Source organism: Coturnix japonica, chromosome 2 (assembly GCF_001577835.2).
Source record: "Coturnix japonica isolate 7356 chromosome 2, Coturnix japonica 2.1, whole genome shotgun sequence".
Taxonomy (NCBI): Eukaryota; Metazoa; Chordata; class Aves; order Galliformes; family Phasianidae; genus Coturnix; species Coturnix japonica.
The window spans coordinates 28690178-28704725 of NC_029517.1; the positions used below are offsets into that span (position 1 = coordinate 28690178).

Consider the following 14548-nt stretch of genomic DNA (forward strand, 5'->3'; position numbering starts at 1 on the left):
TAAATGGCAAGTGCTCTTTCAGGACCAACAGCTCTGGATTCTTTCATGGTGATGGGAACTGTGCTCTACAAAGATGTACAGCAAATGCTGCAGCTGGGCCACATCCTCTGCGTCCTGTGTAGATTCCTTCATTCACCAGAATGAAATGCTCCATAAGGTCTGAGCTCACCACCAGAGGAACCTTTAGGTTCAGGACATAGAAAAATTCATTCAGGACTGGTGGAGGGTGGGGAAGGTGGGCTCTTTGTTAAATGTCTACATTGTGGGATGAGTCAAAATAGTTATCCTCAGCATCAAGAGTTACACGATGTATGAAGGCAGCTCTGACAGCTTCTTGGACGCTCCCATCTCGAACAACGCCCATGGTTTCTGCGGTACTGCAGGAGCAAGCGGTGGAAGCCAAGCCGCGTGGGGCTGTGTTAGCCTTTATTTCATACACAGCGTTTCCAGGGCATCTGTTTACAGTGCACGGCAGCAGGACGAGAAGCAAGCAGGGCTGTATCGGCAGCAGCCCGGGGCTGTGTGCAGCAGGGGCCTCTCCCTGCCAGGCTCGGGTGCGCGCGGGGCGGCCGCTGCACGGCGGTCCGGGCATGGAGCGGCTCCGGGCGGACGCGGCGGCCTTGGACGAGTACGCGGAGTATCGGCGGTGAGAGCGGGACCGGGACCGGCAGCACGACGGGAGGGGAGTGAGGGAAACGTGTGTGGGTCTGACCGATAGTAATGCCTGCCGTGTAGTGCCGTGGGGACTACAGCAGATAGAGGGAGCGCAATAACGGTATTTGACAGAGCAAATCCTCAGCCACAAGACACTACTTTCCAACCAGTCATCCGCAATGAATGGGAGCCTGTGTGCTGCTCTCCTAAGAATCTGAACCAGCGGAGTGTCCCCCTGCCTTACAGCCGCTATGGCAAACAGCATCATCGGCACAAAGAGAAGGCACCATGTCTGTGCTGTATGATGGGTGTGGTAGGAGAGCCCAGCCAACATCAGCTCCACAGCCCTCTCAGTGCGCTGTGACCTGGTGTTATAGTGTTGGAAGGGGAAGGCTGTCTTCTTCTGTGGCCTGACTGGCAATCGGAGCCTTCAGCTCAGTCTGCAGAGTTAACTCTGTCTGTGTGGGGAATTACATTGATGTGTAATGGGATATTGGTGGGAAGGTTCAACGTGTGCTGCTACACCACCAACATCTGCCTCTGATGTTGTGGGCCGGTATAATGAAATGAGAGGCATTACTGTTGGAGCGGACCCAACATATTACTGGGATAGTGCTCTGTAATATGCAGTTTTTTGCTTTTACAGCAAAGATACTGTTATGTATTGTTTGAAAGAAATACATTGGGAAACCTTTTACTTTCTCCTTTTTGACTTGTTAACAACGTACTTATAGAATTGTAGGTGATGACGATGGAGGAAAGCTTTTTACCCCTGAGGAATACGAGGAGTATAAAAGGAAGGTGCTGCCCATCCGGCTGCAGAACAGGCTGTACGTCAGCTGGAGATCCCCCACGGGCATGGACTGCAAGCTGGTGGGACCTGAGACGCCGTGCTTCTGTACTCACCGGTGGGGTTCCTTGCTTTTTTCCCTGTACCTTTTGTGTTCTTTTTACATAGAAGAAATGTACAGTTTTCTAGATCCAGGCACAGGCATGTTAATTTAAGGTCTGTTCTGGAAAATCAGGTTTTGAATCATAAGAATTTTTTTTTAAAGAACCTTAATCCCACTAACTTTCATGCAGACAGGAGCAGTTCTATGGCCATCAATTAATTCAGCTTCAAGGCACAAGTTACTGTAGATCAGATTGATTGTGTTGGCGTTATCTATAGGTGGGATCGATTCCAACATTGTTGTCAAAATGAAACATAATGATCTGCAACATTTATAAAATAGACGGATGTAAATATGCCTGATATTAAGTATCTAATTAAACATCATTAATTAACAGTAATTATGATAATTAAAGATGCTTCAACTCAGGAGTTGTAAGCTAAATTACAAGTCTTCCAAACTAGTTTTATCTCACATGCCAACAAGGTTATAAAAGCTTTTGTTTTTGCCCATTTCAGGTATAAACAACACAAAACAGATTATGAAGTGATTCCCAAAGACCGTCCCATCTGCGTGCCGTGCAGAGTGAGCCGCTGTCCATGCCAGTCCTACCACTACGTCCCTCTCAATGGCACGCAGCCCATCCGCTGTAGGTGCAAACACTTTGCTGATCAGCACAGCGCAGCTCCTGGATTCTCCTGCAACTCGTGTGAGTTCCCATCAGCTTCCCATCAGTGAACTGGTGGGGAGCTGTGTCTGCCCAGAGCACTGTTAATACTGTAACAAAGCAGATCCTGAAGATGGTGATAGTTGGTCCAGAAATGCAAATAGCAGCAGAATCCCACACAAAAGGTTTGGGAAAGCATTCAGGGGGAGCTTTTGGCTTCACATGATCGAGGTTATTGTAACGAAACAGCGGTAATAACTATAGAAATTAAAGAATGCACAAACTACTTCTTTGTTGGAGCCTCAAATTGTATAAGCTGAAGATGTTTTTTCTTAGATTTCTGTAATATTTGATAATTTCTTTCTTGAAATCTATTCAATGTGTACAATAAAAAACCATCATCAGCTTTTGCTGTCAAGAGTTTGTTCTGAGTAATGTGTAAGACCTAAATGTGCAGTCGGGTTGTTCAGTGTGGAAGTAGTGCAGTCCAAAAAGAATAATGAAACGTTTGTAGTTCTTCCATTTCTTGTCCTGATCTCTCTCCCACAGGGCTTTATGATATTTGCTCTGAGCCTTTCTTAGGGCAGATACACCTCTGCCCTGTATCTGTTTCATACTGTGATGAAATGAGGCTGAAATGCTTTTAGCAAAGACCAAATCATGTAGAAGCTGCCCTATAGAAAATGTGGCTGGATGCTTTTGCGGTGAGGAAACTCTAGTTTTTGACAAGATCAGTTTATTGATCAAAATTGTGTTTTGTCTGCTACGAGGTCTAAATTCCATTATCATCTCACTCACAACTTTTATTTACTTGTTAATTAGGTTCCACATGTTCGGGATTTCACAGTTGCTTTACCTGTGGATGTGGTCAGCCAACACATGCACATGAAACAGTAGTGGAAACTAAAGAAGAGCGGTTAGCCCAGGGAAAGCCAGTGGGGCAGGATGTTCCCTATGCTGCTATGGGGGGACTGACTGGTTTCAGTTCACTGGCAGAAGGCTACATGAGACTTGATGACAGCGGAATAGGTGAGTGCAGCTGACTGAAGATTAAACTGGAGTGCTCCAACTGGGTGTTGTTGTGAAGCAGTCGTTCAGCAGGGGCTTAAAGAGTCTGAAGGTGAACGGGATCAACAGGAGTAGGACTTAAAGACAGATTCTTTTCCAGCAGTCCTTATGTGTGAGGAGATCACTGTCCTCTCCAACTTCCCGTAGTGAAATGATCCAAATGATGTTCTATCAGTAATTTCAGTGTTCAGCACAGTAGCTTCTAGTTGAATTGCAGTGTGTATTTAAAGATAATCCTGCAGCTTCTTATTAAAACACCAGTATCTATGTTTTTAATGCATCTTGCAAAGTGAATTTTTGTTTTCATTCAACTTATTTTTTAACAGGGGCTCCTCCTGCTGAGCTGTTAGAATCCCCTATAACCAGCATGGATCATCCGTTTCTAAAGGCATTTCAGGGACCTTCTTCCTCTGCCCAGAGCATCTCGCAGATCGCAGGTGGTATATTAGTATATTAGTTATACCTCTTACAGTAGATGTATCATATAAAACCTAATTTACTTCTGAGCTGTAGTGTGTTTAGGGATAAGAATCAAAGTTCTATGCTAAAACAAGTGTTGATGCCAACTTATCTGGAAGTTAGTGCAGCTGTTTAGCTCAATCCAGTAAGAATGCCTCCTGCCAGAAAGTCTTTCCTGCATGGAATTACGGATCTGTTATGCTTGCTTTGTATCCCTTCTTTTGAAGGAGTATTAAGCGATTAATATTGCTGTTTTATTCCTGTTTCTCATAGCCGCTAGCCTTAAACTAAAAGGGATACTCATTAGTTCAGCTTCTGGGGTTCATTACTTGTGTTTTACTACACCCATACTACATCTCATTTTTAAACTAGTTTTGCCAGTACTGTGGAATAGAGAGTAACATTAATGAAAATGGTTTTTTGTTTTTTTCTCTCTGTAGGTGGTTCTAGTGCCACAGCACCAGCTTCTCATGACAGGCGCTCAGAAGAAGACGACATGGCTTATTTTGAAAAGCGTTATCAGGAGCGGGCAAGTTGTCGTATTTAATGCTTAATTTAAATATATTCTCGCAAAGAGATGGCTAAGAAAGTTAAGCATCCAGTTTAAGTGGCATATAAATATATGATGTCATCTCTCCATGTGAAAAACCAGCCTATTAATACGAGGGTTGAAATAAGATTATGTGCTATTGCAGGACGGCAGCGGTCAGTTATGTCTGGATGGTATTTGCCTTAAACACATGGATTTTTATTGTGCTAACTCTCCATTACATTAAAAAGAATCTCCTAAAAGCTTAACTGCTGTTACGCTTGCTCTTTGCAACAAGGTGTGTTTGTTACTGAGCAAGCTGTTGGAGCTGTGTGAACCTTTGAATCATTTTCTTTATTTTGGAAATCATTACAGAATGTGGTCAAGTGTTGCAAATATGGGATCAATTTACAGGAGAAAATGTTATCATGACATTCAAATTTCAAAGCCTTTTCTCCATGCCAAGAGCTTCTGTTCTGTGCAAAAGTTAGGAGGGATTTCAGTTACAGACCTCACAACTCCAAATAAGGGAAAGATGTTTTAAAGCGAGCTCCTGTGTAGACATCTACAGGAATAGTTAGCAGTCCGTTTGCTTCTATAACATCCTTTGCTTTCTTATACATATAACATATGTATAGGAAGAAAAAAAAAGCATGTTAAAAATACAGTTTTCTTTTCCCCTGCATTTCTGATAGCTATATATCCCTTTCATATAATTGCTCTAAAGAGGATTTCAGTCACTTGTAATAATACACAAGAAAAATTGTTGCTTCTGAAACCAACAGTTATCTTTGTTTGGACTAATTAATAAGCCTTGCGACAAAATGGATGAGTTAAAATAGGTGTGTGTTGGCAGATCAGACCGTGCTCTAAGAGCCTACTATGTGAAAAAGCCTGCTGAGGAGGAGGTGACCTTGTGCTCAGCAGGGAGATGGGGAGATGCAGCTTTAACCTCTACTTCAGCAACAAAATTTCATTGTGCTTTTGTGTATGGCGGTTGTTCTGTGTTTGTTACACAGCTGTGATAAGACACCTTTAATTTTCATTGAGATTAAGATTAATCCATGAATTGAAGGACTTTGGCCTCGAGGGATACGTGAATACCTACATTGCCTTTTCCAGAAATAAAGGCAGTCCTGGCTTGAATAGCAAAGGAGATGCAGAGCTACAAAAGCGCTCCTTTGTCCCTTGATTCAAAAGTGAGCACTTCTGGGTTGAACTAAGAATAATCTCTACCTCTCTCTGTCCCTAAATCACTGCTAAATTTGTGACTGGTTCTAGAGGCTCAGTATGGCACTGTTAGCCTACTTGCAAATTAACTCTTGAACCACTGACGTGACTTTCTCTGTTACAGCTGAAAGCGGAGAAGGCTGCTAAAAGAAGAGAGAAAAGCCTGGTGCCATCAAAGAAACCATGACATTAACGAATAAATATTAACTGTGGTTAATCATTTATTACTTGTTGATTACAAGTTAATTACATGTGTAAGAATATTTTGTCCCTGTATGTGTTTGTTTACTTCTTTCTTCCCTTCTTTATTTGGTTCTGTTCTTCTACCGAAGTTAATTTTTAATTATCTTGTAATAAATTTGGTACTTTAATCCAAGCGTTTCTAATCACTGGAAAAATAACACCTGAGTTAACTTTGTAGGCTTGCCTGAACACAGAGATGTAAAGCTGTTTGTCTTTAAGAGTTCTAGAGCTTAACCTATTACCTTTGTTGGAATGCATGATATATCAAAATACATACCAAATGTTTAAAACATATCTTTACCTTTAAATTCTATGCTGTTACATACGGTTTTATCTTAATAAATAAAAATACTAATTTGAGCTCCCTCTTCTGGTCCTTATAAGCAATCATTTCTATAGTACCTCTACTTGTGCGGTTTCACAGCAGAATTACAAGAAACAACAACAAAAAAACACACACATGTAGATGACACTTTAAAAAATGGCAAATAAAAAATATAGAAAAATAATTTGGTTTCTGTTCCTCCAAGAGATTGCTACAAAGTAAAGTGAGAAACTTATTCCAGACGTTCTGTATTTATCCCTATGGCTGTAGCTGTTGGAGAACACAGTCCCAGAGATGTATGTGTACAATACAAAGATGAGATGTATAGCAACAATATGCTTCAAGTATCATTTTTGTACTTGTATGAGAAGAGGAATTTTGTTAAAGGCAAAAGCAGAGATCAGATGCCCTAGTGTCAGCCAGTGACAGTGGTCAGTAAGGAGCTAAATTTTGTGTGAGCTTGTTGATGACTTGTTTCCTGAGAGAGGTCCTGGACTCTGAGCAGGGTGTCAGAGGGCAGAGAAGTTTCACTTTATGATTTATTTGTGGGCATCCGTCTGTCATTCAGCTGCACACATTAACCATTCCTGACTGTGATCCAAGGAGTCAGGCATAGGATATGAGGATTTGTCATAAATAGAGTGCTCTAACCTATTAAAATGTAATTGCATAGGTCTGAGGTGGCATTTAGCCACTTTTCGTGTTTAGAACAATTGGCTTTCAAACGAATATTTGCCATTACTACAACGCTCAGAGTAGAAGATAGTTTTTTCCCCTCATTCTCATCCTCCTGTGGAAGAACTGAGGTGTGGTATTCACGACACTAAAGAATGGCCAGCGATAAGGGAAGGAGAAAGGGTTCCTTCTGACCCTGTGCTTCTCTGACGCTAAATATACGTGTCCTTCTCAGTTTTTGGGGGAAGGGAACTGTGTGAATTAAGCACTAATTAAGCACACGAAGCACTACCCGCACCCTCCTCCCGCCCTCATCCCTCACGACCCCGTTCCCCTCAGCCCCCCTCTCCCGCACTTTGCGGCCCGGCGCGGTGCGCGCATGCGCAGGGCGGGCGGCGGGAAGCTGGACGAAAGGCGGCAGTGTGTGCAGTCGTCGGGTGTGAGGAGGTGGTGCAACAAGGAGGGGGTTTGTGGTTAAATGCGGTTTGAGCTCCCTCAGCGGGGTCTGATCTGTGGGTAAGGTGAGAGTAGGAGGTGCTGAGGTCTTGCTTTTAGCCTCAGAGGGGTCTGGTGGCTGTTCAGGTGATAGTGCTGCCTTGCCTCAGCTAAGGGCAGTCTGTGGTGTTTCAGGGGCTGTCATGAATTCTGTCACGAGTGGCTGCACGGATGAAGGCACGGAGTATGGAAAAGGTAATGCGAGGTTGTTTTTTTATCTTCTTTTTTTTCTACAAACAATGTAACCTTACGTTTGAGAATGAAGTCAGCCTGGTTTTGCCTGGGACAGAGTTGTTTTGCTTCACAGTGTCTGGTGTGATGCTGTGTTGTGTTTGTAGGAGAAAAACAGTGTTGGTAACACAGTGATGTTTCAGTTGTTGCTGAGTAGCCCTGCACAGAGCCACCAACCTGTCAGTTTTCTTTGCTTCTGCTGTCCTGCCAGTGAGGGGTGAGAGGGCCAGAACCACAGCAGCTGAGCTGAGCTGCTCACAGGGGTATTCCTGCCCTGTGCCATCCTGTGGTAGAACTGCAGAGCTGAGGAGCTGCTTGCATGGGGACTGTCTGGTATTGGTCAGCAGGTGGTGAGCAATTGCTTTGTGTAGCACTTGTTTGGTATACTAACCTTTTTCTTTCTCCTTCAAGCTGAGGATGTTGTGGGCTGCCATGTTGAAGATGCCATAACGTTTTGGGCACAGGTGGGTGTAAACAAAAAAGGTTAATTTAGATCTCATACTCACGAGCACCGTGTCATTGAAAACTGAAATCAGTCACTCCTTTAAAAAGTCAAAAGTAATGCCTATCTGTTTGAGCTGTAGCCAGGTTTTCATGGAATCACTGGTTGGAAGAAGCGACTAAGATCAAGTCTAGCTATCAGCCCATCACCACCACACCCACTGAGCCATGTCTCTTAGTGCCACACATATGCATTTCTTGAACATCACCACGATGGTGACTCCAGCACCTCCTTGGGCAGCTTGTTCCACAAATGTTTGGTAGTCATTATGTAAAAAATAAAGTATTTTTGATATTACTTGCAAAGTACCATAGGAGGCAACGGGAGCACCTCAGCAGGCAGCTGGGGGGTGGGTGGGTGTCCTCTGCTCTGTTTGAGGCAACAGGTTCTTTCCCTTTTGGGCTATGTGGGCAGGAGAGAGGTGTGAATGAGATGAAAAACAGCAGCTTTAATTAATTGGGTGCAGAAGGGAGAAGAGAGATCCAGGTGGTTCTGGGTTTACATTGTCTGGTTGGTCTGTTGGCTGCTGTTGACTGATGGAGTGTGTGTTGTCAGCACCTTTCTCACTGCAAGCCCCGTGGGCACAGCAGGCACTGGCTGTGTTAATAAGAGCTAGCGGGGAGTGAGAGCAAGCTTTGCTTGTACTGTTTATATAACAGCTTCCCCTTTAAAATAAAAGTAGATCTAGTAGTTCATTCTCCTTTGGGTTCTTACCCTTGTGTTCTGAGTCTCAGTTATGGTGTCTTATTTCATTCTGTAAGGTGTAGAAGTTAGGAGTGTACTTCTGAGGATGACAATGTTTAGCTGCACTGATGTTTTCTTTCTGAGCTCTGAATGTTTTGCTTTGAATTACATGTGAAATTGACATTGAATGTATACCACGCTTCTGGATCTGACCAAGCCTCTCAGTGGTTCACATAACCAAGCTGTAACTAGAAAGTATCTGCATTGCTTAGCTAAACCAAACCCTAAGTCTTCAAAGTAAGGAGATGAGGGGTGTGCTAGAGCTGTTGTCTCTTGTGTTTATGGAGAGAGATACAAAGAACACTGAACACACAAAAGTTTATGATGCAGGATTGATACATGGACCTGTGTATTTCTTGAAGAATCTGGTAATTAAACTGTTAAAAGTGCTCTTTGAGGACTGTTCATCTGGGATTGTTTGTCTACCTCTCCATGAAGTTTTGAAAGATAAGAGCAGGCTGAGAAGTACAGCTAGAACCATGAGGTTCTGAAGTTTAAGGTGGGGCATTACTTACTTCAGCAGCTGCACAACTGTTCTGTCTTATTTTTTGTCTGTTGTAATCCATCAAACAGCAATTAAAAATGACAGTAATTCATGCCCTCTCTCCACACCTAGAATATCAGTAGCTGTAATGACCTCTTGAAATTAAGTTGTGCTCTGGCAGAAGCTTGTCCTCGGGCTCAAGCAGCATTTGGCAAGCTTGATTTTAATAAGGTATGTAGGCATTTGTATGTAAAAGTTGTTTTCCCCTTGGATGTAAAAGCTTTAATTGAATGCAGCCATTTTCTTTGCTGTTTTATTGGTCTCTATGTTTTGGGTCTGTGCTCTCCAAATCTATTTAAGAACTGCTGTTAATCCTAAAGAAGAGCAAATTTTCTTTCTTTCTTTACTTCAGATCTCAGTTAAATTATGCAACCGTGTGTGCATGTATGCATTGATATAAGATTATGGTCTATAACTAAAGAGTAATGCTTTTCTAGAGAAGGGGTTCTTTGCTGCCTCTGAGAAAATATGGAAGATCAGGTGAAAATCTGTAGTGCTTACTGGGCTGTACAAAGTGGTCTTAGGAAAGTAACAAGAATATGTTTAGTAGCAGTTTTATGGTGAGTTCAGCCTATAAAGAGTGGTAGCAACCTTTGTGTGAGCCGCTAATGGCTTACTGCTAAAGAAGATTTAATAAAGCAGTCTATCTTTGAGCTGTTTTTTGTGTGCAGGTAAATGGCCATCTGCATTCCTCTTGAAGAAAGCACATCGACAGCAAACTCATCACATTTGTGGTGTGACCGTCTGTTCCTTAGCTCAGCTTACTGAGCTGTCAATGCCAATAAAATGTTGTAGCGACATGTTTGTAGACAAAAAAAATGTATGAACCCGCTGTGTAAAACTTCAGTTTTTATAGTTAGAGGATTATCTTTGAGCTATTGTTTGTGGAGTAGAGGTTTATAGTTTTTGAAGCAGTGTATGTTGTTATGAGAGGTGGGACATCAAATGCATCCCTTTGTTTTCATAGTGCTGCTGAGATCATTCTAGCAGAGTGAAAGTAAGATTTGCAGTGTGTTAGGAATATCATTTTGATCTGTGCTTGTATTTTCAAAATGCTGTTCTTGATCTTTTTTTTCCTACTTTTCAGATCTATGGTGGCTGTTTTTCTGAAGACAGATGTTGGTACAGATGTATGGTGCAGCGTATGATCAACAACGAAAAGGCAGGAACCATTTTTTTCCCCTCCAGTTTTAAAAATATATCAACTTTTCTACACTCTTGCAGGAAATAAAAGCGACTCCTCCATCCTCCTCCTAACCTCCCTGTCTGAATAAATAGAAAAACCAATGAATATGGATGTGTGACACAAATCCAAGCAACCTGCAATTTTGAATGTTGCTGATGAGAAGACTGATGTGACGTACTTGCAAAGTGCTGTTGGGATGTCTTGGGGAAAAAAGAAGATCACAAGCGATAGTTAATGTTGTTAAACGATGCAGTTTAATTTCAGGCTGCTGAGAGGTGAAAATGGTAGCTGTTGTGTGTTGTGTTAGCACTGATCCAGTTGCACTCAAAGGGTTGTTTGTTGCTTTTGGGTGGCTGACCCAGAAGGTTTGTAGGTCCTTTTTAAAGTGATGATTTCTGAGCACCTTAGATTGCCTATGGAAGGAAGTCTTCTATATTACTTCCAAACTGTAGTTCCTGGAGGGGTTAAAGGATGTCACCAGTAAATATGAAAACTCCAAGTTTTCTCAGTTTTTGTTCAACTCAACTGCCTTTCTTTGAAGGGTTTGTTAGACATAGTATGAGAGGGTCTGATGTCAGGCGTAGCGCTGTGTCACACATGTTAAAATGCTTGTGCTGTAGTTGTTTTCAGTTCATGTTTTGGTAGGAGGTTCACACAACTTCTGCTTAATTATGTTTTGTATCATTGTTACAGTGTCAGGTGTTATACATTGACTATGGAAATTCTGAGATCATAAATAGATCAGAAATAGTTGAAATTCCCGAAAACTTGCAATATCCAGGTGTTGCCAAGAAGTACAGACTCTGGGGACTGCAGTTACCAGCTGACCAGAACTTAAACATGTTTGACCAGGTGAGTGGCAGATATGATGTGCCTGGAACAGATGGTGCCAAATATCTACGTAGTGTCTTGAGGAGTTTTTGACGAGCCAAGTGCTCAGTTGTGATAGCAGGACATGCTGAGAAGCACTGGTTGCTTGCCCTGAACTAACTGCAGAAGCTAAAATGGTCTGGTTCATGGTGTGTTGGGAGGGAATGATTTTAAGAGTATGCATTTGTGCTTTTGAGTTCTGCGTGCTCAGCAGCTGTTACCAACAGGACTGATAACAGCTCAGAGCTGTTCTGAGTGGCACCGGTCGATCCAGTTTTGAGTGGTGATCTCTCTCTTGTGGACACCACTCATTCTGCACTCTTGGAATTATGCTCTTGTTGCTGGTGCTGCCAGCGCTTCACCAGCAGCTGCTTTGAGAGCAGGGAATGGCCGTCTTGTTTGCATTGTACCTCTGTGCCATTCAGAGGAGATACTGAGACTGCTTGTGTATAGAATTTTTTCTCCGTGGTCCTGTTCACGTTGCTTAATGTGATGAAAATGTGAAAATCTGTTATGATTTCTGTTTGGTTTTTGTTTGCTTGTCTTTCCATCACTTTGTATTTCTTGCAGTAAAGCTTTCTATGCTTGCTGTGTGTTGAAACTATACCTCCTTCCTTCCTTCAGTCTCTTCCAGTCTCAATTTTTAAGTGGCAGCAACTTATGTTCAGACGTGGCTGAACAAAAATAAAACCTGTTAGTTGATGGCATTTTGGACTTGTTATCCATGAATGATACCAAATTCTTCAAAGTTGAATAATGAGGGAGAAATGTTGGTGTTGATGTCCAGTCTGGCATTAACAGGGATTAGATCGAGTGCAGTCAGAGTTGTATAGGTGCACTATTGTTTCAGAATAAGTGTGTTAAACATAAGAAGCTTTATTTGTGTTTCTCTTTGGGTTTTAGACTTAAATTCTGTTTTGTTTTGGTTTCGTAGCAGGAAGTTGTCTAAATTGAGTTGTAAGTTCTCAAAATGAGCAGTTCACAATATCTGTATATTTCACTTCACAGGGGAAGACGTTCTTGGGTAGCCTAGTTTTTGAAAAGGCAATAAAAGTCCGAGAGAAGGCCAAGCAGAAGGGTGATACCATTCTTGTCCAGGCTGAATGTGAAAAAGTAGACATTGGAGAAGAGGTGGCTAAGGCGGGATTTGCTGAAAAGAACAGATCTCCAGGAAGCACTGAAGATGTGGAAGATGCCTTGCAAAACCAGCGTAAGAAGATGAAGTCTCCTGCCCAGCTGTGGCTGAACAGACCTGGTCATGCGCTGTGCAACCATCCCAGAGCTTTCTTGGACCCTGTGGGTCCCACTGCGAGGAATGAGGTTTTTGCTGGAAACCATATGGTTCTTACAAAGTAAGGCAATGGGATATCAGGGAAAGGGTTGTGTGAGTGTTGTGATGGGTGTAGTTGTTGGGATATGTTTATATGAGAAAGCAGCGGGGTAAATGAGTATCTAAAATGAAAGGTTCTTCTCCTGTCTTCCCAGCACCCAATAATGCTGGTACTGAGTGGAAGGAGAGTATGTATACAAGATGTGTGTGGTGTGCTGTGGTGATGGGAGTTAGGACAGAAATCTGTACAAAACCTGTTGGTTACTGTTGTTGCATGTTGTTCTTCATTTACTTTCCACAGAGAATTTTGATTGTATCTTAATGTGAGACTTCTGAAAACGTAGGAAGTGTAACATCTGTTAAACAGTGAACCATAGTTGGAAGTGAAGGTTGCAGGATATTGGGCTTCTTTGAGATTCTGCACTGACAGTGATGTTCATTTATGTATTTGCGTAATTGCTACGTGCTTGTCCTTGAGACTCTTTGTCGCTACTCCCTGTTTATTTACATGTATTAAAAGCTCATCGGACTCAAATGTGGAATGTGAAAGTACGTTCACCTGGCAGGACAAACATACTTTGGTTATTTATTTGTGCGGGAGCTCAACTGTGTGTGCTTATAGGAAATAAAGCATCTATTGCAATCTGATGTGAGCTTTAGGGGGTAGTGATGTCTGAAGCTTGTAATTACATTGACAAGAGCTAGTGGTAACTTGGCACTTAGAGTTGTCAGAAATCTTTTAAAATAAACTTGTCCTACAATTGCTCGGATTGCCATGGCAACAGGCTGCTGGGGAAGATGTTTGTGGGTGGAAAAGATGGTATTTCTCATTCAGAGCTGCAGTGATGTAAGAAATTCTGTTCTTCCGGAAAAACAAACCAAAACAACCCAACCCCAAACACCCCGAGTTGTTTAAAATTACATTTAAATCTCCTGGGTGATTCTGTGCTGCTAATCAAAAATACTAACACGAGATGAAGTGCTCTTCAAAGGAGTGTGAATTTATAATGTAGTGTTTTATCATGAATCAAGTAATCTGGCCTGTTTTCTGAGTTATATACACTCCAAATCTAATTTTTAAAATAGAGATAATAATCATTATTTAATATTGTTGTTATAACATATGTCTCCACTGTTGAGCTGGCACTGTACCCCAAAGAATCCTGTCTGGTCTGAGCAGCTGCAGGTCCCTTATTCCATTTCCACATATTCTGGTGATGTTCGTATGTTGCAGGAGGGACGTAATCATGAAGGTGAATGAAGTGGAAAGAAAAGCTGTGATGTAACTAATACTTTGCAGGGGTAGAGATACAAAATGCTTCTGTTAAAGTACTTCAGCCTATTCTGTAGGTATAAAATTGGAATTATGGTGGACCTTGGCTATTCTGGGTCTGATGTGTGATACAGCAGGATTTTTTTTTTCCCTCAAGGGAAGGCCTTTGAGTTGGTGATAGTAAAACATATAAAGGGTTCTCTTCAAAGGATGTGTGTGTGTTGTGCTTCTTGTTTGTTTTCTTCTTCGGTGTTCTGTAACAGTCTTTGAAGACTGCAGTGGAGAGTGTTATAAATTGTGAAGAAGTAAAGCATGATTAAGATGCTTTTATAGTCTCTTTTGGGGGGTGTTTCGTAATCATTACTGAAACTGTGATAGCATGAAAGAATGCACATCGTGGTGGCTTTTGCCTTTTTAATTCCCCTTAATTTTTTTTTAAAGGGAAAAACCACCAGCTTCTGCCCCAGTGTTTAACAGAGGTTTTACACGTGTAAGAGATGAGAACCTGGCTGAAGAGAATGGTGTCTTTGAAGAGGAGAAAGAAACTAACAGAAAGGAGAATGTCAATCTATTGAGAAAACAGAAGGAACTAGAACTGGAAGTTGAGCATCTGAAAGGTGAACTTCAGGT

At 42.0% G+C, this 14548-nt stretch overlaps 2 protein-coding genes across 5 annotated transcripts in view; both read left to right on the forward strand.

Annotated features, from left to right (window-relative positions):
• The first annotated feature begins 230 nt into the window (after positions 1-230).
• FAM221A (family with sequence similarity 221 member A) lies at positions 231-6103 on the forward strand. Its single transcript, XM_015853894.2, has 7 exons — positions 231-646; positions 1389-1562; positions 2066-2256; positions 3037-3243; positions 3609-3719; positions 4182-4270; positions 5625-6103. The coding sequence occupies exons 1-7, from the start codon at positions 312-314 to the stop codon at positions 5685-5687; spliced, it is 1170 nt and encodes a 389-aa protein (XP_015709380.1). The 5' UTR covers positions 231-311; the 3' UTR covers positions 5688-6103.
• A 992-nt stretch (positions 6104-7095) lies between these two features.
• STK31 (serine/threonine kinase 31) overlaps positions 7096-14548 on the forward strand; it is a 29814-nt gene continuing 22361 nt past the window's right edge. For 2 of the 4 annotated variants that reach the window (XM_015853873.2, XM_032443185.1), the window contains exons 1-8: positions 7131-7264; positions 7374-7433; positions 7881-7933; positions 9332-9430; positions 10347-10421; positions 11139-11297; positions 12324-12667; positions 14360-14546. In XM_015853873.2, coding sequence (XP_015709359.1) covers positions 7382-7433; positions 7881-7933; positions 9332-9430; positions 10347-10421; positions 11139-11297; positions 12324-12667; positions 14360-14546 — 969 coding nt within the window. In that variant the 5' untranslated portion in view covers positions 7131-7264; positions 7374-7381. Of the gene's footprint in view, positions 7265-7373; positions 7434-7880; positions 7934-9331; positions 9431-10346; positions 10422-11138; positions 11298-12323; positions 12668-14359; positions 14547-14548 lie in introns of all 4 variants that reach the window. The other 2 variants (XM_015853874.2, XM_015853875.2) reach the window with 2 other exon arrangements.

Excerpts from the sequence above, each read along its gene's own strand:
- FAM221A (XM_015853894.2), top strand. The coding sequence starts at position 312 with ATGAAGGCAGCTCTGACAGCTTCTTGGACGCTCCCATCTCGAACAACG. Across the intron at positions 647-1,388 it reads GAGTACGCGGAGTATCGGCG|AATTGTAGGTGATGACGATG; the intron begins GTGAGAGCGGGA and ends ACGTACTTATAG. Across the intron at positions 3,720-4,181 it reads GAGCATCTCGCAGATCGCAG|GTGGTTCTAGTGCCACAGCA; the intron begins GTGGTATATTAG and ends TTCTCTCTGTAG.